This window comes from Leuciscus leuciscus, assembly GCF_965113295.1.
Source record: "Leuciscus leuciscus genome assembly, chromosome: 15".
NCBI classification, from domain to species: domain Eukaryota; kingdom Metazoa; phylum Chordata; class Actinopteri; order Cypriniformes; family Leuciscidae; genus Leuciscus; species Leuciscus leuciscus.
In genome coordinates, this window is record NC_138739.1 from 630,185 (window position 1) to 654,915 (window position 24,731).

At 39.0% G+C, this 24,731-nt stretch overlaps 2 protein-coding genes across 4 annotated transcripts; both read left to right on the forward strand.

Annotated features, from left to right (window-relative positions):
* Positions 1-1,151: 1,151 nt before the first annotated feature.
* On the forward strand, positions 1,152-6,385 carry LOC309475797 (uncharacterized protein). Of its 2 annotated transcripts, none has more exons than XM_082138704.1 (2): positions 1,152-2,717; positions 3,018-5,880. In XM_082138704.1, the coding sequence occupies exons 1-2, from the start codon at positions 2,096-2,098 to the stop codon at positions 5,000-5,002; spliced, it is 2,607 nt and encodes an 868-aa protein (XP_081994830.1). In that variant the 5' UTR covers positions 1,152-2,095; the 3' UTR covers positions 5,003-5,880. The 2 variants fall into 2 exon arrangements, 1 of the variants encoding a protein (XP_081994830.1); XR_014197855.1 differs by adding an exon at positions 5,973-6,385 and having other exon boundaries at positions 1,162-5,868.
* Positions 6,386-12,150: 5,765 nt separating this feature from the next.
* LOC309475094 (uncharacterized protein) lies at positions 12,151-22,352 on the forward strand. 2 transcript variants are annotated; one of them, XM_082137711.1, is made up of 7 exons: positions 12,151-12,186; positions 13,144-13,215; positions 18,952-19,071; positions 20,787-20,842; positions 20,927-20,962; positions 21,068-21,198; positions 21,624-22,352. In XM_082137711.1, exons 2-7 carry the CDS (start codon positions 13,157-13,159, stop codon positions 22,266-22,268), a joined length of 1,047 nt encoding a protein of 348 aa, XP_081993837.1. In that variant the 5' UTR covers positions 12,151-12,186; positions 13,144-13,156; the 3' UTR covers positions 22,269-22,352. The 2 variants fall into 2 exon arrangements, with proteins under 2 accessions (XP_081993837.1, XP_081993838.1); XM_082137712.1 differs by having other exon boundaries at positions 20,930-20,962.
* Positions 22,353-24,731: the final 2,379 nt, after the last annotated feature.

Here is a 24,731-nt window from a genome sequence, read left to right on the forward strand (position 1 = left end):
GAACAAAGATTAATTAGTTAGAAAGAGAAAGAAAGAAAGAAAGAAAGAAAGAAAAGATTAGTTAGAAAGAAAGAAAGAAAGAAAGAAAGAAGATTAGTTAGAAAGAAAGAAAGAAAGAGAGAAAGAAAGAAGATTAGTTAGAAAGAAAGAAAGAAAGAAAGAAAGAAAGAAAGAAAGAAAGAAAGAAAGAAAAAAAGATTAATTAGTTAGAAAGAAAGAAAGAAAGAAAGAAAGAAAGAAAGAAAGAAAGAAAAAAGATTAATTAGTTAGAAAGAAAGAATAGTTAGAAAGAAAGAAAGAAAGAAAAAAAAGAAAGTAAGAGAGAAAGATTGATTAGTTAGAAAGAAAGAGAGATAGATTAGTTAGAAAGATAGATAGATTAGTTAGAAATAAAGAAAGATAGATTAGTTAGTTAGAAAGATAGATAGATTAGTTAGAAAGAAAGAAAGATAGATAAGTTAGTTAGAAAGATAGATATATTAGTTAGAAAGGAAGAAAGATCGATAAGTTAGTTAGAAAGAAAGAAAGAAAGAAAGATAGATTATTTAGTTAGTTAGAAAGATAGATAGATTAGAAAGAAATAAGTAAAGATAGATAAATTAGTTAGAAAGATAGATAGATTAGTAAGAAACAAAGATAGATAAGTTAGTTAGAAAGATAGATAGATTAGTAAGAAACAAAGATAGATAAGTTAGTTAAAAAGATAGATAGATTAGTTAAATTGATTCGTTAGAAAGTATTAGTTAGAAAGAAAGATTAGTTAGAAAGAAAGAAAGAAAGAAAGAAAGAAAGAAAGATTAGTTAGAATGAAAGAAAGGATTAGTTAGAAAGAAAGAAAGATTAGTTAGAAAGAAAGAAAGATTAGTTAGAAAGAAAGATTAGTTAGAAAGAAAGAAAGAAAGAAAGAAAGAAAGAAAGAAAGAAAAGAAAGATTAGTTAGAAAGAAAGAAAAAGAAAAAAGAAAGATTAGTTTGAAAGAAAGAAAAAGAAAAAAGAAAGATTAGTTAGAAAGAAAGAAAGAAAGAAAGAAAGAAAGAAAGAAAGAAAGAAAGAAAAAAGATTAATTAGTTAGAAAGAAAGAAAGAAAGAGAAAGAAAGAAAGAAAGAAAGAAAGAAAGAACAAAGATTAATTAGTAAGAAAGAAAGAAAGAAAGAAAGAAAGAAAGAAAAGATTAGTTAGAAAGAAAGAAAGAAAGAAAGAAAGAAAGAAAGAAAGAAAAAAGATTAATTAGTTAGAAACAAAGAAAGAAAGAGAAAGAAAGAAAGAAAGAAAGAAAGAAAGAAAGAACAAAGATTAATTAGTTAGAAAGAAAGAAAGAAAGAAAGAAAGAAAGAAAGAAAGAAAGAAAAAGAAAGAAAGAAAAGATTAGTTAGAAAGAAAGAAAGAAAGAAAGAAAGAAAGAAAGAAAGAAAGAAGATTAGTTAGAAAGAAAGAAAGAGAGAAAGAAAGAAGATTAGTTAGAAAGAAAGAAAGAAGGATTAGTTCCAGCGGACAGCATACTAGAGGCACGCAGCTCGCAAGTGGTTTTCTCTAGAATACCTTGTTCTCCTGATTTTTCAGTGCTGTATTTTAGTCAAGGTAAGGCCATCTTCGATTTTCTTGTTCTTTTGTAATTTTAATTTGACATAATCCTGTATTTCAGTTAGACGCATTGGCACTTTAGAGAAATAGCCGCGAACGAAACACATGTAACTGTTTATAGCAACCTAATTTGCACGTAACTTAAGCCGTTGCTCCTAGCACTTTAGATTTGACACATTTTGCCGTTATTGACTTAATTGCCCGAACGAAACAGCATCTGTGAGAATTGATAGATATAAATAGAAGGGCTTTCAGATCACTTCAATAGGACCAGCGGACAGCATACTAGAGGCACGCAGCTCGCAAGTGGTTTTCTCTAGAATACCTTGTTCTCCTGATTTTTCAGTGCTGTATTTTAGTCAAGGTAAGGCCATCTTCGATTTTCTTGTTCTTTTGTAATTTTAATTTGACATAATCCTGTATAGCACCGAGCAAGGACACCAGAAAGGCACTTAAGTATCTCCTCTTCCCTTTCTCTTCCCTCTACTTATCTTATTGTTCACCTTCATCGACATGTGCTTTCAATACATTCCTGTTATCTCTCGGCAACGTCCTTTCATCACGCGCAATAGACAGCGCAATACTGCCAATCTGCGTCCCATCCTCACATCCTCACACACTCCTCTCTCTCTTTCCGTGGGTCTATGGAATTGTCAGTCAGCAGTCAATAAAGCTGACTTCATTCCAGCCTTTGCATCTCATTCTACTCTTAGTATCTTGGGGCTGACTGAGACCTGGATCCGTCCAGAAGACTCAGCAACCCCTGCTGCTCTCTCTAGCAATTTCTCCTTCTCCCACTCCCCGCGCCAGTCTGGGAGAGGTGGGGGTACAGGGCTTCTCGTTTCTAACAATTGCAAATACTCCACGCTCTCTTCTCTATGCAACAACAACTCATTTGAATATCATGCTATTACACTTACAACTCCCATTAAAATCCATATTGTAGTCATTTATCGCCCCCCAGGTCAGCTGGGTAACTTTGTAGATGAGCTGGATGTGCTGCTGTCCACTTTCCCTGAGGACGGCACCCCACTTCTAGTCTTCGGTGACTTCAACATTCATCTCGAAAAGCCACATGCAACAGACTTCACCTCACTCCTAGCCTCTTTCGATCTCAAACGACTCATCACCACAGGTACTCACAAATCAGGCAACCAACTGGACCTGGTTTACATACGCAACTGCACCACAGAAAACATCCTGGTGACACCTCTCCACGTTTCAGATCATTTCCTCATTACTTTCAGTCTACAACTCTCTACCCCTGCACCACCACCCCCACCACCAGTCACTTTCAGACGAAACCTGCGCTCACTTTCCCCCTCCCATCTTTCCTCTGCCGTGTCATCCTCTCTTCCCCCACCCTCACAATTCTCATCTCTGGATGTGAATACCGCAACGGACACCTTATGCTCCACTCTAATCTCTTCTCTAGACATTATCTGCCCCCTCTCCTCCAGGCCAGCACGCGCTACTCCCTCTAACCCCTGGTTATCTGAGGTTCTTCGGGAACACCGGACCGAACTCAGGGCAGCGGAGAGGAAATGGCACAAATCAAAAGACGCATCTGACCTGAGTATGTATCAATTTCTCCTCTCCTCCTTTTCTGTCGATGTTCATGCTGCAAAATCTTCATACTTCCACAACAAGATCAACAGCTCCTCCAACACACGACTACTCTTCAAGACATTCAACTCTCTCCTCTGTCCACCTACACCACCACCCGCCTCCTCCTTAACTGCTGACGATTTTGCGCACTTCTTCACCAAGAAAACAACAGCTATCAGCAGTCAATTCTCAGCTCCACACACACAGGAACCCAGACCGACCCCTTCCACAGCCAATATCCCTCTGTCCTCCTTTTCTTCGCTAACCGAGGAAGAAGTATCTACACTTCTCCTCTCCAGTCACCCTACCACCTGCCCGCTTGACCCCATCCCCTCACACCTTCTACAAGCCATCTCTCCCACACTTCTACCATCACTCACACACATCATCAACTCATCCCTCCATACTGGCACCTTCCCTACAGCATTCAAGCAGGCTCGGGTTACTCCACTGCTCAAAAAACCAACGCTAAACACATCATTTGTAGACAATTACAGACCTATCTCTCTCCTACCATTCATTGCGAAGACACTTGAAAGAGCTGTCTTCAACCAACTAACATCCTTCTTGTCTCTAAACAACCAGCTGGATGTCAACCAATCTGGCTTCAAGAAAGGACATTCAACTGAGACTGCATTACTGTCAGTCACAGAAGCCCTACGGATCGCAAAAGCTGCTTCCAAATCTTCAGTCCTCATTCTCCTGGATCTGTCTGCTGCCTTCGACACGGTGAATCATCAGATCCTTATGTCCACCCTCTCATCACTGGGCATCACAGGAACTTCACTCCACTGGTTTGAGTCCTATCTCACAGGTAGGTCCTTCAAGGTCGCATGGAGAGGTGAGGTATCCAGAGCACATCAGCTGACCACAGGGGTTCCCCAGGGTTCAGTTCTTGGTCCCCTCCTCTTCTCCATCTACACCACATCACTGGGACACATCATACAGGCACACGGTTTTTCCTACCACTGCTATGCTGATGACACGCAGCTCTTCCTCTCCTTTCAACCAGATGATCCCACAGTAGCTGCACGGGTCTCAAGCTGTCTGGCGGACATCTCCACATGGATGAAGGAACATCACCTGCAGCTCAACCTGGCAAAGACTGAGCTTCTCGTCCTCCCTGCCAATCCGTCTCTACAGCACGACTTCACCATCCAGCTAGAGTCATCATTAATCACCCCATCAAGATCGGTCAGAAATCTTGGAGTAACGTTTGATGACCAGCTAACCTTCGCAGATCACATTTCAAAGACAGCTCGATCATGCAGGTTTGCACTGCACAACATCAGGAAAATCAGGCCTTTCCTAACTGAGCATGCAACACAACTCATCGTCCAGGCCCTGGTCATCTCTAGGCTTGACTACTGCAATGCTCTTCTGGCTGGACTTCCAGCATGTGCAACCAAAACCCTACAGATGATCCAGAATGCTGCAGCTCGTCTTATCTTCAACGAGCCCAAGAGGGCCCACGTCACTCCTCTGTTCATCTCTCTGCACTGGCTACCTCTCGCTGCTCGCATCAAGTTCAAGGCACTGACGCTTGCTTACAGAACTATCACAGGCTCAGCTCCCTCCTACTTTCACTCACTCCTACGAGTCTACATCCCTACCAGACACCTACGATCGGTCAACGAGCGACGTCTCGTGGTTCCATCACAGAAAGCCACAAAATCACTTTCCAGAACATTCTCATTCACAGTTCCATGCTGGTGGAACGCTCTCCCCACCCTCATCCGGAATGCAGAATCCCTGACAACATTCAAAAGGCAGCTGAAAACCAATCTCTTCCGTGAGCACTTAACCTTATAAAAAAAAAAAAAAAAAAAAAAAAGTTTTCCTTTCCCTTTGTAACATCACTTATCAGGCTTATGCTACTCTGAATAATACCTGAACTTCGTACTTTGAGCACTTCTTGCGTTGTTGTTGCTTTTGCCTCTTTATGATGACTCGCTGAATTTTGTCCTAATTTGTAAGTCGCTTTGGAGAAAGGCGTCTGCTAAATGACTAAATGTAAATGTAAATGTAGTTAGAAAGAAAGAAAGATTAGTTAGAAAGAAAGATTAGTTAGAAAGAAAGAAAGAAAGAAAGAAAGAAAGAAAGAAAGAAAGAAAGAAAGAAAGAGGGAAAGACTGATTAGTTAGAAAGAAAGAGATAGATTAGTTTGAAAGATAGATAGATTAGTAAGAAATAAAGAAAGATAGATTACTTAGTTAGTTAGAAAGATAGACAGATTAGTTAGAAAGAAAGATAGATAAGTTAGTTAGAAAGATAGATAGATTAGTTAGAAAGAAAGAAAGAACGAAAGAAAGAGATTACTTAGTTAGAAAGATAGATATATTAGTTAGAAAGAAAGATAGATAAGTTAGTTAGAAAGATAGATAGATTAGTAAGAAAGATAGATAAGTTAGTTAAAAAGATAGATTAGTTAAGAAAGAAAGATACGTTAGTTAGAAAGATAGATAGATTAGTTAGAAAGATAGAAAGATTAGTTAAAAAGAAAGAAAGATGGATTAGTAAGAAAGAAAGATAGATAAGTTAGTTAGAAAGATAGATAGATTAGTAAGAAAGAAAAATAGATATGTTAGTTAGAAAGATAGATAGATTAGTAAGAAAGAAAGAAAAAAGATAGATAAGTTAGTTAGAAAGATATATAGATTAGTTAGAAAGAAATATAAGTTAGTTAGAAAGATAGATTAGTTAGAATGAAAGAAAGATAGATAAGTTAGTTAGAAAGATAGAAAGATTAGTAAGAAAGAAAGAAAGAAAGAAAGAAAGAAAGATAGGTTAGTTAGAAAGATAGATTAGTTAGAAAGAAAGAAAGAAAGATAGATAAGTTAGTTAGAAAGATAGATAGATTAGTAAGAAAGAAAGAAAGAAAGATAGATCGATAAGTTAGTTAGAAAGATAGATAGATTAGTTAGAAAGAAAGACAGATTGATAAGTTAGATAGATAGATAGATAGATAGATAGATAGAAAACGTTTGAAGATAGATAGATAGATAGATAGATAGATAGATAGATAGATAGATAGATAGATAGATAGATAGATAGATAGATATGGTTTGAAGATAGATAGATAGATAGATAGATGATAGATAGATAGATAGATAGATAGATAGATAGATAGATAGATAGATAGATAGATAGATATGGTTTGAAGATAGATAGATAGATAGATAGATAGATAGATAGATAGATAGATAGATAGATAGATAGATAGATAGATAGATAGATGGATAAGGTTTGAAGATAGATAGATAGATAGATGGATAAGGTTTGAAGATAGATAGATAGATAGATAGATAGATAGATAGATAGATAGATAGATAGATAGATAGATAGATAGATGGATAAGGTTTGAAGATAGATAGATAGATAGATAGATAGATAGATAGATAGATAGATAGATAGATAGATAGATAGATAGATAGATAGATAGATAGATAGATAAGGTTTGAAGATAGATAGATAGATAGATAGATAGATAGATAGATAGATAGATAGATAGATAGATAAGGTTTGAAGATAGATAGATAGATAGATAGATAGATAGATAGATAGATAGATAGATAGATAGATAGATAGATAGATAGATAGATAGAAAAGGTTTGAAGATAGATAGATAGATAGATAGATAGATAGATAGATAGATAGATAGATAGATAGATAGATAGATAGATAGATAGATAGATAAGGTTTGTAGATAGATAGATAGATAGATAGATAGATAGATAAGGTTTGTAGATAGATAGATAGATAGATAGATAGATAGATAGATAGATAGATAGATAGATAGATAGATAGATAAGGTTTGTAGATAGATAGATAGATAGATAGATAGATAGATAAGGTTTGTAGATAGATAGATAGATAGATAGATAGATAGATAGATAGATAGAAAGATAGATAGATAGATAGATAGATAGATAAGGTTTGTAGATAGATAGATAGATAGATAGATAGATATATAGATAGATAAGGTTTGTAGATAGATAGATAGATAGATAGATAGATAGATAGATAGATAGATAGATAGATAAGGTTTGTAGATAGATAGATAGATAGATAGATAGATAGATAGATAGATAGATAGATAGATAGATAGATAGATAGATAGAAAAGGTTTGAAGATAGATAGATAGATAGATAGATAGATAGATAGATAGATAGATAGATAGATAGATAGATAGATAGAAAAGGTTTGAAGATAGATAGATAGATAGATAAATAGATAGATAGATAGATAGATAGATAGATAGATAGATAGATAGATAGATAGATAGATAGATAGATAGATAGATAGATAGATAGATAAAGTTATTAGTTAGACAGAAATAGCTTAAAGCTTAATTGAGTATCAATGGCTTCTAGCAGTTTACATTAAACATAGTTCAAACAGACATGGACTTTTGGTCAATGAAAGTCTATGGGATTTTTATGATTTTTAATATTAATTTTTAAGAAAACCATAACTCAAACCAGTCTGAAAAGATATAGCACACCAAGTCAGAACAGTATGAAGGTCTGACCCGAGTTTGGAGTATGTAGCTTGAACGGTCTAGGAGGAGTTAGAGTTGAAAATGTTTGGGTCAGAAGAATAAGAAGAAGAAGAAGAAGAAGAATAAGTTTAAATAGGATTTCAGTAAGTTGGCTTTCTCAAGCCAACTTAATAAATAAAATATATTGTTGACCACAATATCTGTTAGCATAATAGTTCAAACAATTATAACTACAAGCAATGTAACATTATATTTGTAGCCTACCTCATTTAGTTGATTATTTACCCTATAGAACTTTTCTCACTGAAACAGCCTGGGGTAATTTAAAAATGTTTAAACCTTAAATATTTCAGTAAAAAGCCAAGAGTGTTATACTGTAATATTACATATAATATTTTTTATATAATTTCAATAAACATATAATATACTTATAATTAATGTAACAACTCAAAGTATACACAATTTATCAGTATTTTAACAATTGAGAAACATGTTGGCCTATACAGATTAGTTATTACAGATATTAGATACACAAATTATTACCTAAACTATATAACAATACTATATACTATATAATAATAACTGTAATTAATTTAGATTGACACAAAAAAATTAACAATTAAATAACAGATGATCTCTGTCTGGAGCGTAACACAACCATTTTTTGACTGCCTCAGAAAAGTCTGCCTTGGAAGCCTCTTTACCTTGTGCTGTACTTCTCAATGCACCTGAAACATTAGGAACAAAATTAAAGAGTAGGGCTTTGACTTTTGCCTTTTCTTTTTGGTGATCAAAGATGAGTTTTAAGAGATAAAATTAGGGCTGTGACGGTATGTATTTTTTCTTACCGCGGTGAAGAAGCAACAAATCTCGTGGTTTGGCGGTTAACCGAAACATTATTCGTGTCAAAATGACATATAAACATCTATTTTGCCTGGAAACGCTTCCTAAACTTTGTTGCGACAAATACGGCATACTGCCTTGTCCAAGTTCACCGGCTGCCCCTTGTCACCTGCCTCAAAGCCAAAATGTTCCCGACACAGTATTTGGCTTAGACACTAGATTCGTGGCCATCTTTTGAATAATGTCATTCGGCTAGCGCCGTCAACTGTTATTGCCTATACCACATAAGAGAAGTATTGCTACTTGCAATTAAAATCCAACTCCAACTGTTGTGTCCTACGTTGTGTGTGTTTTGGTGTGATCCCTGGTGTCCGCCGTAGTGTGTGTCCAGGTGTGCTTCGGTGTTCGTGTTTTGGTGTGATCCCTGGTGTCCGTCGTAGTGTGTGCCCAGGAGTCCTACGTTGTGTGTGTTTTGGTGTGATCCCTGGTGACCGTCGTAGTGTGTGCCCAAGTGTACTACGTTGTGTGTGTTTTGGTGTGATCCCTGTTGTCCGTCATAGTGTGTGCCCAGGTGTCCTACGTTGTGTGTGTTTTGGTGTGATCCCTGGTGTCCGTCGTAGTGTGTGCCCAGGAGTCCTACGTTGTGTGTGTTTTGGTGTGATCCCTGGTGTCCGTCGTAGTGTGTGCCCAGGAGTCCTACGTTGTGTGTGTTTTGGTGTGATCCCTGGTGACCGTCGTAGTGTGTGCCCAGGTGTACTACGTTGTGTGTGTTTTGGTGTGATCCCTGTTGTCCGTCGTAGTGTGTGCCCAGGTGTCCTACGTTGTGTGTGTTTTGGTGTGATCCCTGGTGTCCGTCGTAGTGTGTGCCCAGGAGTCCTACGTTGTGTGTGTTTTGGTGTGATCCCTGGTGTCCGTCGTAGTGTGTGCCCAGGTGTCCTACGTTGTTCGTGTTTTGGTGTGATCTCTGGTGTCCGTCGTAGTGTGTGCCCAGGTGTCCTACGTTGTGTGTGTTTTGGTGTGATCCCTGGTGTCCGCCGTAGTGTGTGTCCAGGTGTGCTTCGGTGTTCGTGTTTTGGTGTGATCCCTGGTGTCCGTCGTAGTGTGTGCCCAGGTGTGCTACGTTGTGTGTGTTTTGGTGTGATCCATGGTGTCCGTCGTAGTGTGTGCCCAGGTGTGCTACGTTGTGTGTGTTTTGGTGTGATCCCTGGTGTCCGTCGTAGTGTGTGCCCAGGTGTCCTACGTTGTGTGTGTTTTGGTGTGATCCCTGGTGTCCGCCGTAGTGTGTGCCCAGGTGTGCTTCGGTGTTCGTGTTTTGGTGTGATCCCTGGTGTCCGCCGTAGTGTGTGCCCAGGTGTGCTTCGGTGTTCGTGTTTTGGTGTGATCCCTGGTGTCCGTCGTAGTGTGTGCCCAGGTGTGCTTCGGTGTTCGTGTTTTGGTGTGATCCCTGGTGTCCGTCGTAGTGTGTGCCCAGGTGTGCTTTGGTGTTCGTGTTTTGGTGTGATCCCTGGTGTCCGCCCTGGTGTACCCTGTGTGGATTTTCTGAGAAAAATGTGCAGTTTATTTATAGACATAAAATGCATGCGTTAAAAAGACAAGACAACCAATGTTTAGTAGACTACATTTCAGAAATATATACCAGCTGAAGTGATGTCTGATGTAGTCGGACTAGAGGTGGGGGTAGTTCATGTGTCTCTCTGAAATAAATATGAGCATAAGACACTAAATGTTATGATACACAGGGCAATGAGTAACTTTTCAGCAATGTTTCAGGGTAATGTTGCTGTCAACGGGCAACCAGGTGAGACACAGGGCCCACAACCGATCTAAAGATTTCTATCCAGATAGAAATTTCTAAAAGGATATTACAGGATTTGTGGATCTGGAAGTATAACAGCTGTGATACAATGTAAAAGAGGCTAAACATTTTTTTTTTAAATAACACTGCAACACATACCTAGTGAATAGAGGCTTGAGACAGCTGGACTGGTCTCAAAGATCATGTGACTTTCTGAAATAATTATGATCAAGTTAAATTAACAGCAGGGTTTTGCGTAATACAATTGTGTGCTTTGAATTCATTCAGTCATGTTTGATAATCAATAAAGGCGGACTTTTGTGAACGTTCTCAATAAGTGAATTTCAATGATGTTGCTGTTAAGGACACTTCGAAACGGGTTAAATTAACCGTTCGTTCAAGGATGCCTGAGAAAAGAATACAGTTTTCTCTGGCCCAATATATAGACTATGCCATGCTGCTGAGCTGCTCATCATTTACTGTGGGTTTTTTACAGGAGCTCCAGCCCCTGACCAGCATCCAGTGTCGGCTCCAGCCCCTGACCTGCATCCAGTGACCGCTCCAGCCCCTGACCAGCATCCAGTGACCGCTCCAGCCCCTGACCAGCATCCAGTGTCGGCTACAGCCCCTGACCAGCATCCAGTGTCGGCTCCAGCCCCTGACCAGCATCCAGTGACCGCTCCAGCCCCTGACCAGCATCCAGTGTCGGCTCCAGCCCCTGATCAGCATCCAGTGTCGGCTCCAGCCCCTGACCAGCATCCAGTGACCGCTCCAGCCCCTGACCAGCATCCAGTGACCGCTCCAGCCCCTGACCAGCATCCAGTGTCGGCTCCAGCCCCTGACCAGCATCCAGTGTCGGCTCCAGCCCCTGACCAGCATCCAGTGTCGGCTCCAGCCCCTGACCAGCATCCAGTGTCGGCTCCAGCCCCTGACCAGCATCCAGTGACCGCTCCAGCCCCTGACCAGCATCCAGTGACCGCTCCAGCCCCTGACCAGCATCCAGTGTCGGCCGCAGCCCCTGACCAGCATCCAGTGACCGCTCCAGCCCCTGACCAGCATCCAGTGACCGCTCCAGCCCCTGACCAGCATCCAGTGTCGGCTCCAGCCCCTGACCAGCATCCAGTGTCGGCCCCAGCCCCTGACCAGCATCCAGTGTCGGCTCCAGCCCCTGACCAGCATCCAGTGACCGCTACAGCCCCTGACCAGCATCCAGTGTCGGCCCCAGCCCCTGACCAGCATCCAGTGTCGGCCCCAGCCCCTGACCAGCATCCAGTGTCGGCTCCAGCCCCTGACCAGCATCCAGTGACCGCTACAGCCCCTGACCAGCATCCAGTGTCGGCCCCAGCCCCTGACCAGCATCCAGTGTCGGCCCCAGCCCCTGACCAGCATCCAGTGTCGGCTCCAGCCCCTGACCAGCATCCAGTGACCGCTACAGCCCCGACCAGCATCCAGTGTCGGCTCCAGCCCCTGACCAGCATCCAGTGTCGGCCCCAGCCCCTGACCAGCATCCAGTGTCGGCTCCAGCCCCTGACCAGCATCCAGTGACCGCTACAGCCCCTGACCAGCATCCAGTGTCGGCTCCAGCCCCTGACCAGCATCCCGTAAGGCCGCTCCATTTCACAAACCCATATATACTGTATATGTCCATCCAATTTTATGACAGGTTCAGTGCATTTCAAATTAAATTCAATGGGAATTTACTTTTGACGTTTTTTTTTTTTTTTTAAGGTTTGAATCGCCTTGAAATTCAGGGACATATGATCACGAAGAGCTTTTTCTTAAAATTAACTACAAAAACAGTTTAATTTGTGTTCCGAAGATGAACGAAGGTCTTACAGGTTTGGAACGACATGAAGGTGAGTAATTAATGAAAGAATTCTTATTTATGGGTAAACTAACCCTTTAATGTACTACCCTATGTTGGGAAAGAAAGAACCATAGCAACTTATGATGTTTACCTGAATAGGAAAATCAAACTTAGACACCTACATAGTAATTACACAATAGATATTTCAATGTAGTTTATAGTTTGTCTAGCACTAGACTGTATTCCTTTTGCCAAAACCAGAAGAATATTCAATGAAAAACGTGCCTAGTTTTGTATAAGCTAGGGTAAAACTGTAAATATTGCAGTGACTATGTGAATTTAGTGGGCAGCATTTGTGTAGTGCACTTACACTGTCATACAAAAAACATGTTTAAAAGACAGTAATTTAGCTTTGTCTAACATTAAAGGGATAGTTCACCCCAAAATTTCAATTTGCTGTTAATTTACACACCCTCGGGCCATCCAGCATGTAGGTGACTTTTCCCTTCAGTAGAACAGTATGGCGACGGGGGCGTGATAAAGCGAGGTCTGCAGCGGGGGAACGAGTGCGGAGACGAGCGGTGATAACCCTTACGGAACCAAAATATATTTCCATATTTTTATGATCAATATGTTATATGGTGTAAATACACTGAAAAATATATGATCTAATATATTTATTAGACCTATCTCATATATTACAATATATTGAATAATACATAAGGAATTGCCGCTTTTCATATATTGAAAAATGTATTTACAATATATTTACAATAGTAGAGTGTACTTAGACAACATGAAAAACGATTGCCTTAAATTTTACAATATATTAACGCAATATATAATTTCATATATTTTTCAGTATATTTACACCATATAATATATTGACCACTAGTAAAAAAAAAAAACCTACATCTTGGATGGCCTGAGGGTGAGTAAATTAACAGCAAATTAAAATTTTTAGGTGAACTATACCTTTAATAAATGATTTTTACTGTGACAGCAGTTACCCATGTCACATGGAAATCAACTCACGCACCTCACAGACTCGGATGACACTGTTGGGATCCTCCTTTAGGTAATATGGAAGTCCGAGCTGCTCTTCTCTTCTGGTTTGAAGTCTCAACACACAACAAAAACAAGAACGTGTACTTATGATGGGGAATTGTTTCATTTGGACGATGGGGAATTGTTTTAATTTGGACTTTAATTTAGCCAGTGACCATAGACCTGCATTATATGACTGACAGACAAGAACGGTTTGACCTAAAAATATCAAAATTGAAACTACTGCGGAAACAAAGACACCTACATCTTGGATGCCCTTGAGGTAAGCTAAAACATATAAAAAATTAATTTCAAAGTGAACTATCCCTTTAAGAGTAAGTAGGGACCCGTCTTTTTCATAAGTCTCATTTCCCTTTCGGAGCTTAAAGGACAAGTTCGGTATTTTACACTTAAAGCCCTGTTTACAGATCAGTGTTTCCCCTACAATGTATTGCCGCTGGATTTTCAGCGCCGCTGCAAAATCTTCACATGATCAGTAATATCACGTCATTCACTTACACACCTAAAAACACTGAAACATGGTGAACGGCGGCGCTGCTAGCAGCTAATGGGCTCTGAATACACTTTCCAAATAAGGAAAGAGCAACAAATGGAAATATTTTTGATTAAGCTAATGTCACGTTGCCATAAGGGGCCGTTCACATGCAAATATTTCAAATGTGGGCGCGCAGCAAGCGCGCTCATAATAGAAGCGACAGTGTTCATGGTTGCATAGCAACAACAGACGCCACGGGAGAGCGAGCAAGCGCTTGTGGAAAGGAGAAAGCGGTACAAACTTTTCTCCGTTGAAGTCTATGGGGTCGCTGTGTCCATTTTTTTTTTTTACTGTCTATGGAAAATATGCCGTCCCGCCCCTCCGTGTTCGGCGATCAGGTTTCATTCTCGCGCAGCTTGTTTAGTAACTTCACGTGCGGGTCTTTTCCGTGCAGTGTTTGCGCCGCGCTCTCGGTTCCGTGTGTGTGTGTGACTGTGTGTGTATCGGCGCACTGCGCTCTCTGCACTGTTCCGCTCTGTGTTTGCGCTGCGTGTTCTACTCTGTCATTAACGGCCCAAACGCTCCAATCATGTACCGATCACGCACTGGAAAAGCAAAGTCCACTCATATAACGTGAAATTTCTCAGTAGTAGGCTTCTGTTTGCTGGGCAACAATGGTAAAATTACCTGCTCAGATCACATGCTCTGGTAATAATAGCTTTGTATGACTATTAGGGCTGTCAACGAATATTCTAAATTCGAATATATATTCGAATAGTTTTAAAAAACAGAAATTCGAACGTTAAAATTAATATTCGCTTTATTTTTTATGAACCTCAGGGTAAAAGTTCTTTGTTGTCACATTTCTCGGAATTGTGTGCCTCATTTTATTTAACGTTAAACAGAAATGTTTACCATAGCACAGCTCGCTCGGAGCGTTCAATGTCGGTTCTATACTGTAAAACTTAAATTAATGTTAATAAATTTGTTTCAATCACTGAATGAAGCCTGCTATATTTGGGACAAGAGTCGCGACCTTAAATTGCTTGCACAAAACTCTTGATCAGCACTCAACATGTGCTTATTGTTGTTCATTTAAACCGTTATGCGCAGAGAGAGCGCGAGGGCGCGAGAGACAGAGAGAAAGAGTGCCTGCGAGTGAGCGAGACTGAGGTCTGCGGTCTTGGCCATTAGTTTATTTACTTGGTTTTGTGTTGGTAATACATTGTCAAATATGTTTAAACTTAAATTAACTACCTATACAAATGTATGTATGTCTCTTTGTATTAATTTGTCCTGTCATTGACAAAATGCGCAACCAGATGTTCGAATATTCGTGTGTTTTTTAGAGGGAATATTCGAACGTCATTTTTGAGCAATTTTGACAGCCCTAATGACTATACTTTATTTTGATAATTAGTCAAAAAATAAATCTGTTAAATCTGAGTATGTTTCATAGAACTGAATGAAGAATAATATATTGATATTTTATATTTTAATATAGGGCTATTTTCTGTCCAATTTGTGTGGACATTTTTTCTTTTTTTCCCCTTTTTTGTGTGTTTGATTTAATTACTGATTCTACATTTAAATATTGATGACTACAAGTTTGGGGGAAATGCGATTAATTGCGATTAATCACAGCAAATTGTGCGATTAATTAGTTAATTTTTTTAAATGTCTACAGGATAAAATAAATGAAAGTACTGGTTACATGATGATGTATCTAAGTGCTAAAGTGTGTTACAGAAAAAAAGTTCAGTAGTGCAGGTGAGGGAGGAAAGAGTTACATTTTTTCACTATCAATTTCTACCTTACAGCTGAAAATTAACACAGAAGAAAAACATGAATAATCATGCCTTCTGTTGATGGTATGTCAAATTTGTATGTCTCAAAATGTCCATTTCTATCCACAAAACTTGCCAGAAGTCATGGTTTAAGGGGTTATTAAAAATAAAAAAATCTTCCGGGGGAGCATGCCCCCGGACCCCCCGCGAGCGGCTTGGTAACAACCTCTGGCAGGTCACAGCACTGCTGCTGGAAAATTTTATAGGGGAAACACTGCAGATCGTTTCTGATGAAATAGAACGGTTAAGATTACACATGCTGCTGTCCCGAGAATTTTAGGTTTCTTTCGCTTTCCCCCCGACCAACAGAATGGCTGCCTATGGGCACTGGAACAATCCTTCCTAAAACGCATTAAACTTTCGTTTACAAAGACGTGAAACTCACCGAGTGGTCAGGGGTGTTCACTGATATGCTCACACAAAAATCGCTGCAAAAGATGCTTTCCAACAGGTGTTTTACCATTCGTTGTAAAACTGTGGACCTATTTTTTCAAACGCCTCACACCCGTACATTCATCCGTTGAGAGCTTGAATAATAGACTCTCTAGTCCGGTTTCCGGTGGCGGAGTAATACCGTACCTCACAGCACATCCAATACAAGTCAATGGAGTTGGGACAAAAACTACGATAAAACCTGTTGGAAAGCATCTTTAGCAAACATTTTTGTGTGAGCATATCAGTGAACACCCCTGACCACTCGGTGAGATTCACGTCTTTGTAAACAAAAGTTTAATGCGTTTTAGGAAGGATTGTTCCAGTGCCCATATGCAGCCATTCTGTAGGTGGGAGGGAAAGCGAAAGAAACGTAAAATTCTCGGGACAGCAGCATGTGTCCAAATTTTTATCTTAACCGTTCTATTTCATCAGAAACGATCTGTAAACAGGGCTTTAAGTGTAAAATGCCGAACATGTCCTTTAACTCTGGGGGAGTTGCAAAATGAGCCTATTTCCAAAAAAAGTAGAGTGTTCCTTTAAAATGTATTACAGAATTAAAATGTAAACAAAAATATCTTCTTTATGTCTTATATTAAGATAAAAAATAATTGTTAAAGAAACTCTTGAACTTAAATAAAATGTTACAAAATTTGTGCAGTGTAAAAGTGTAAACGTACTGCAGAACAATCAAGGCAGGGTTCCAGACTGCAACCAAAATGGTCACATATGCGACCATTTTTTGAGAATGTGCGAGTTAAAATTTTATGTGGTCGCATTGGTGCGAGTGCACGGTCATGTAGCCTACTCAGTTAAAATCACGCATGAATTTTCCTGCATTAAACTTGTTTTAGCGCCCGCCAAAGTGAATTTTTAGACTAACTTTTCCACTGGTTGCACTGGTGCTACCAACTTTCTCAGTTGGTCGCACCTTTTTTTTTCTTTCTACATGCCATGGGATTAATCAATGCATGCTGATGAATAGTGGTCTTAATCTGCATACCCTAGTTTTGCACTGATGTAAAAAGACTGATAGTGACACTGACACAAGACCTCATGTTAGCAAAATGTTTTAATCTTTTAACTCTAAAAAAAAACAATAAAAAAAACATGTTCTTTAATGTTTGATTATAATTTAACTGTCTTCACATAGGGATGGGAATTGATAAGATTTTATCAATATCAATGCCACTGACGATTCTGCTTATCGATCCGATTCTTTAACGATTCTCTTATTAAATAGAACCTTATTGTAAAGTGTTACTGATTAGTTATACACCGATTCAGACGTCTCCTGAGTTCACTGTTGGAAAGATCAGTTGTTTTAACCATTCATTAAAATTAATCGGTTTCAAATGAGTCATTAGTTCGTGAATTGGACGTGTCATGCGCGTTGTGTGATTATCCCAGCAGTTAGGACATGGACATCCAAGATTTGTGTCAACACAGAAAACATTTCATCACTGGATAGTTTTTTTTTCCGTTCAATTAAAGTGTTGTTTTATGTCAGCTGAATGTCCGGAACGCTTTTCAGAGAAGATAATGTAACTTATTTAGCACAATTCACACCAAGCGGTAATTCAGGGGGAAAAAATCTCTGAATGCTCCACATGAAACTTCCGACCTTTTACCACCGTGTCGATTTATTTTGATTAATATGTGCGACGGAGAGAGAGCAAGACAGCACTTAGTTTGGAGACGGTGAAGTCTTTCACCTGGCTTCGAATAGAGAGAGTGCTCACGCGACCGTGTCTCTCTCTCTGCTCGTTCTTTCAGTTAAACATGCGCCCTGTCACAAGCGCAGCAGTTCATCTACATTACTCACCGATCAAATAAGACTTTGGTGGGACAAAAATTTACTTTGGCGGGCGCCAAAACAAGTTCAATGCAGGAAAATTCATGCGTGAATTTAACTGAGTAGGCTACATGACCGTGCACTCGCACAAATGCGACCACATACAATTTTAACTCGCACATTCTCAGAAAATGGTCGCAGTCTGGAACCCTGCAGCGTCTCTTCCATTATATGCTACATTTGAAATAACGAACTTGAGCACGCTAAAGACGCGATATGTGAACGGCCCTAAGATCTACGAGCGATGCGCGCACATTTTAATGAAAATATCGAGCGCTATATCGAAAATGTTTTAAATATCATTATCGACAATGGTGTACCATTGATTAATACCACTACCACGACCGGAGTTCTCCTTTAAGAATTTGTTAGGGCTGGGCAATTAAACATTGAGCTCATTTTTTTGTAAATTTGGAGTGCTGTCAATACAGAGAACAACGACAAAAATCGGTGTTGCCTACACCGTGTTATCCTCTTTTTAAAATTTGCACTCTGTTGACTTCAATGGGGCAAGTTTTAAACCTGCTTTTAGCCTCGTAACATCCTTGATGTGTCATTACAAGTGCCCAGCCATTGTGAGTGATTCCTTCAGAGTGAACACGGTGAATCTGACTGCAGTAGATGTGAAAGATATATATTAAAAAATGATGTTAATTCAGCCAGCGCACATACCTGTATCCTGTTTTCGGTCGAAGTCCACAGTAGTCGATTGTCGAGTTCATGCGCGTGCTTAGTTACCTATGATCACGCGCGTGAACTCGACAACCGAAAACAGGATGTAAATACAGGTATGTGCGCTGGCTGAATTAACATCACTTTTATTCATATCTTTCACATCTACTGCAGTCAGATTCACCGTGTTCACTCTGAAGGGATCACTCACAATGGCTGTGCACTTGTAATGACACATCAAGGATGTTAAGAGGCTAAAAGCAGCTTTAAAACTTGCCCCATTTAAGTCAACAGGGTGCAAATTTTAAAAAGAGGATAACACGGTGTAGGCAACACTGATTTTTGTCGTTGTTCTCTGTACTGACAGCACTCCAAATTTACAAAAAAATGAGCTCAATGTTAAAATTGACCGGAGTTCTCCTTTAATCTAATGTTACATACCATTTTACTTCTCCCCGGCTGTAGTGATTCTGCGCTGGTTGGAGTATTGCCCTGGTATTTAGGATTAGGCTTGGCAGATCTTTTGGACGGGTGCTTCCACTCCTCTCCCTCATCCTCATCCTCATCCTCCTGCATTGCCTGCAGGTACGACTCCAGTGTTGATGCCTTCTCTGCAACAGTTATATAACATAAATTGTGTATTACAAATCCTTAAAGAATGTTACTATATAGGCCTAATGGTAATGCTATATCATTTTAGGTTTTAGCTCTAAGGGAGTTTACCCAAAAATGACACTTAAGTAATCAATTACTCACCCTGGTGTTGCTCTAATGCCATTGTCTTGACAAAAAAATGCTGCCTATCAGATTGTGCTACCAACACTTTGTTTTAAGGGTAGGGTTAGGGTTTGGACAAAAACCTCAAAAAGCCTCAAACCACATGAACAACACAATCTTATTAATTATTTCCTAACTAATGTACTGTTGCAGGTAGCACAAATCGTCAGAACACCTTACATTGTACATTGAAACACTCTTTCATGGTCGATGAACTAGAGCGCATATTAAAGTGTCAAAACGCACGCAGAGCAAGACCAACGGCCTATGTCAAGATGTTTAGTACGTTAAATAATACATTACATTTCGGTTCGTTTTTCACAAATCCATATCATACTTGGAATAAACAAGACGTGTCACATAGGACCATTATGTGATACTTTTTGCATCTTTTTAATAAAGCTTGTCGCAAGACGCACGCGGATTTTTTTAATTCACCTTTTGTGGTCAGAAAAAAAGATGGGAATATTTTACATTAACATTTAAATCGGCATAATTGTTTACAAGATTATATGAATTAAAAACAGCAACTTTGATAATTTTGGCAGTGTAGACCGGCCAGCCACCTTTGGGTTTTTTACCCTCGGCCCACTCCACAACATAGATGCCATCGCTCTCATCCAGACGATCTAAGTAGTCTTCGCAAATAAAATCACGAATAAAGTCCGTTTTCACAACACTGTATGTTCCAGTGTCAATACCATCCAACCATTCGACGAGAGCAAACATACCTTCTTGATTTCTGTTGAACTAACGTTAACCTCAGGAGAACTGACGATGACGAGTGGGACGAGCGGCGGGAAAAGTTGAACGGTTGGAAGTCAGACGTAAATAACCATATATGGAAATAAAGCTGGCAGTTTGACCAATCACAGGACTCTTACTGCCAAGGTGCAGACAGCCTTACTATATAATGTAAAGAGCAAATTATGTAAATTAACAATTAATAAAAAGTCCAGATGCAAAAATATAAAAAGTATTTGAATGAGAAGTGTGTTGTCCCTAAACGCACAGAGAGTAGATGGAAACGGTAAGTCACATGAAGTTTTGGGATTTTTTGTTGTTGTTTTTGACTGGATGAAAACTCTTAACTGGCCTTTTCACCCACGATCAACGTGAATGAGTTGTTTTTTATAACAAATGATATTACTGAATGAATAAACTGAAATGTGTTTAATAAAACTCAATGTATTATACTTAAAACAAAGAATGCACAACATTTATTGATACAATCAATGTCCATGACTTTTCCATGGCTTTAAACATAGGCTATAGCCTACATAGGCCAATATATAAAATTGTAAATTAACAATTATATTTTCTTTATATAAATTAATAATTGTATTTATATAATTTAATAATTCTAAATTGTCTTTTTCATTTTCTTTTTTATTATTTCGTAATGACTGCTTTAAGACTGTTTAACATACTGTCCTAATTGTTTTTGAATGGAAAAGGAAAATTTTGCTGGTTGGGGGAATATGATATGAGTAAGCCTGAATTCAAGAATTTTCACTTCCTAGGGTAAAATTAGCTGAAAAATGTCCACATGTGGAAGAAGAAACAACTGGTTTTTCATGTAAGTTTTTTTGTTCAGTCTTATTGTTTTTTTCCCCCCCAAATGTTACAATAATGTTGCTTTAAAAAGGTTGTTCCTCATTAGCAGGGCTCTGGAGTTCAATCAACTTAGCCCCTTCTGGTGAGATATTTAACCATATATATCCATTTCTTTACATGAATGTAAATAATTGCAACTAAAATCAGTTCAGTATCAGTTATTTTGCTTTTACCATATGTTGACTAGGAGACACTGAGAAGGGGTTAACCAGCAAACCCACGGTGCAAAGCAGGTGTCTCTCTGCAGATTTGGAGGTAACATCATTTACGCATCAAGAATCCTCCAGTTCGGACTGTAGAGGTCTCAATGTTTACCAGGTTAGAGGGAGTACACTTATCCTGCATTTTCACATTAACATGTGTCACACACACATACGCTGTGACACATGTGCACACACAGTGGGTTTCTGTCTTTTATATGGGGCTTTCCATAGACATAATGATTTTTGTTCCATAGACATAATGATTTTGGTCATTTTTTCTTATCTTCTAACTCTAAACACAACCCTCACAAAAAACATTCGGCATTTTGACATTAAAACAACAACATATTTATAAGACCAAAAATGTCTCCACAAGATCAAATATTTCTGGTATTACTATCATTGTGGGGACATTTCGTCACAACATTAAACAAGAACAATCATGCTCACCAAACAAAACATCAAAGAACCGTTTCAGTCTTTCAACCGTTTTCTTTTTACTTATGACCATAATGGTAATGTATTGTTCATCTCTAACAGGACTATGAAGATGAATCCATTTCCATTGCAGAAGAAGGGTCAGTCAGGGAACAAATGGAGGAGGACAACAAACTGAGGATGGTGAATCCTGCTGAACAAGGAGTGGTAGATCAGACCACATGTACTGGTCTACAACATAACGGTCCAGATGATGGTGACCAAAGGAGAAAGCAGCATGAACTATTAATGTTGGCATTAAAGTTAAAACATAATCTAACTGATGCAGTCATTGAGGACATGCTTAAGGTAATCAATGCAGTTAGTGAAAAACATGTTGTGTCCACATCAAAGTACTGTTTCTACAAAACTTTTGGTAAAGTCAGAAACCATTTTCAGTTGCATCCAGTTTGTAAACAGTGCTCTGCTATTATGCAGTCTGATGAGAAATTAGCTAAATGTAACAGTTGTGGGGAGACATGCGACTTGAACAAACACATGAAAGAGGGAAACTTTTTCATTGAACTACCCCTGGAAGGCCAACTCAGAAATATACTACAAAATGACGAAATTCGTTCACACATCGTAACACCTGCACCTACAAAGACTTCTGTCTGTGACATCTATGATGGACAGCTGTACAAGGAAGCTTTAAAAAACAGTAAATCTCATGGCAGTGTGAACCACCTTTCATTAAAGGTGCCCTAGAATGTGAAATTGAATTTATCTTGGCATAGTTAAATAACAAGAGTTCAGTACATGGACATGACATAAAGTGAGTCTCAAACACCATAGTTTTCTCTTTCTTATTTAAATCTCGTTTTTGAAAAACACCCCTGAAAAACAGGCGAATCTCCACATAACACTGATGCAGTAAATAAAATCAGAATATAAGATAAAATGTTTTTTTCTGAAACTTGATTGTGATATTGAGTGGATTGAGTGAATTGTAATGCATCTCAAGTGTTCACTGTAAATAGAATGAGAAAAGCATATATATTGACAATAAATATCACAATATATTCCCATGTTTGAATGTCTTCAATATAATATATAATATAATATAGCTTAATATAATGCATAATTGGTAAATGGTGAAGGAACAAAAAGATGAATAGCAAAAAAGTAACTCGCTTGATTAAAAATATACATATGCGTTTAAGGATCACTGGAGGCAAGTTGCAAAACTTAAGTGCAGTTTAATTAATAAACTAAAAACAAAGGCTTGACATGACATAGAATAAAACAAAGACCATAACCTCACCAACAGCAGTACAAGGCAAACATGACAAGTAACAAGGCAAACATGAGGGCTTAAATATACACAAGCTAATGACAAGACAAGGGACACCTGTGAACAAAACAATGAACCAATGAGAACAAGACACATGAACAGGGGAGTACATGGCAGGTTCAGAAGACATGACAAACCAGGGAAGCACATGACAAGAAACTGAAACATGACAATGACCTGAAACAAAACCCAACACCATCTGTGACAATGTGACACTATTCATGCCTCATGTATTTTCATATGACATGAGGCATGAAATATATTGTCACATATATGTACACATATTTATACATGCAACATGTAGATCAACTGTTATGCTTGAATTTTTATGCATGTTGAAAATATATTTTCAAAATATATTTCAATATATTTAACAGTGTTTCACATATATGTGAATATATTGCATTTCTGTATGGGGCACTAAAATAAAATAAAAGCAACCTCTGATTTCTATTGAATATGAAATAAACAATGGTGGACGGCAATTACTTTTGTCAGTTTCAACACAGTTAAAATACATGATATAGATAATCCTCTTATCTTAACATGTATTATAACTAACGCCAGCAGAGGGCGCCACTGGCCTGCTGATTATTACACTCTACAGCAGATCAAATCCTTAAAGGGTAACTAAACCCCTGGTCAGAGCCTGACTCCACCCACTGGCAATATTTGAAAAATGCTAGAAAAGTGGGCAGACCCCAGCGGAGATAGAGGGGACGAACCGTGAGCGGAAGGGCGTGCACCTGAGAGTCCTGCTGTCAGACTGTCTAAAATGGAGAGTTTGCTCACAGGGTCGCAAGACGACGTAAATATGCATCTGATGAGTTTTACCGAGTTGATGTCAATAGCGCGCGCGCTCTATAGGCATATTCATATTTTGCCGCTATGTGAAAAAATCCAGCAAAATGCGCCGACGCGTTTGTCTACCCCAGAGGATTAACTTTAGCCTAACCATAAATTGTAATTAAAATATATCACTCACATCAAGACGCCGCTGCGGTGGTGGAGTCCATGCTGGAGGAGCAGCGTCGCTTTTCAGCGCGAGCTGTGTGGAAAAGCCCATTTCCACCTCTCTTCCGCGTAAAATGCAGGTTTTACACTCACGGTCTTCCAGGCCAAGTGCATGCAAACACTGGCGCCTAATTTCCAAGTCTGCTGGAAAGCTATGCAGTCCAGCAGTGCTGTTGCATCCAGCAACACTACACCTACCACTGTACTAAATACAGATAAATCTACCCTAGATCATCCAAGGGCGTGGTGAGCTCGTACCAAGGGAGGGCGTGGTGAGCTGGAACCTGCTTACGTCACGCAGTACCGCAACATCCAATAGGAAAATTCAACTGCAGTAGCCACCGTTCAACCTGAAGAGGGCAGCACTCAGACGTTTTTACACCATATATTGTAGAATTAAAACACTTTATACCCAAATGTCAAAAAAGTTACTCGAATCAATGAACAGCACTAATAAAGCCCCATTCTTACAGATCATTAACTAAAAAAAGTTGGTTTAGGGTTTAGTTACCCTTTAAATACCGGACAAACATTTCATTTACACGTTCAGGTAATCTGTAATATTTGCCCACTTCTATACGATAGAAATGCTACAGGGACTGTAATTTCTTCAAGAACATGTGGACTTCAAAACATGCAAACTCAGAGCGAGGGTTTAAACTTTTATTCTGAAATCGCGAGGAACAGTTCGCATATATTTAGAACATATTGATGTATTCTCCGGTGTTGGCTTAGTTTTACTAATTATTTACCTTACAAATCTGATGAAATGGCTCACATTCGTCTCTGAAAGACCACCATCTTCTCTTTCATATTAAAACATTCATTATATTGAGCCAAGATTCAGATGAGTTTCTCCTGAC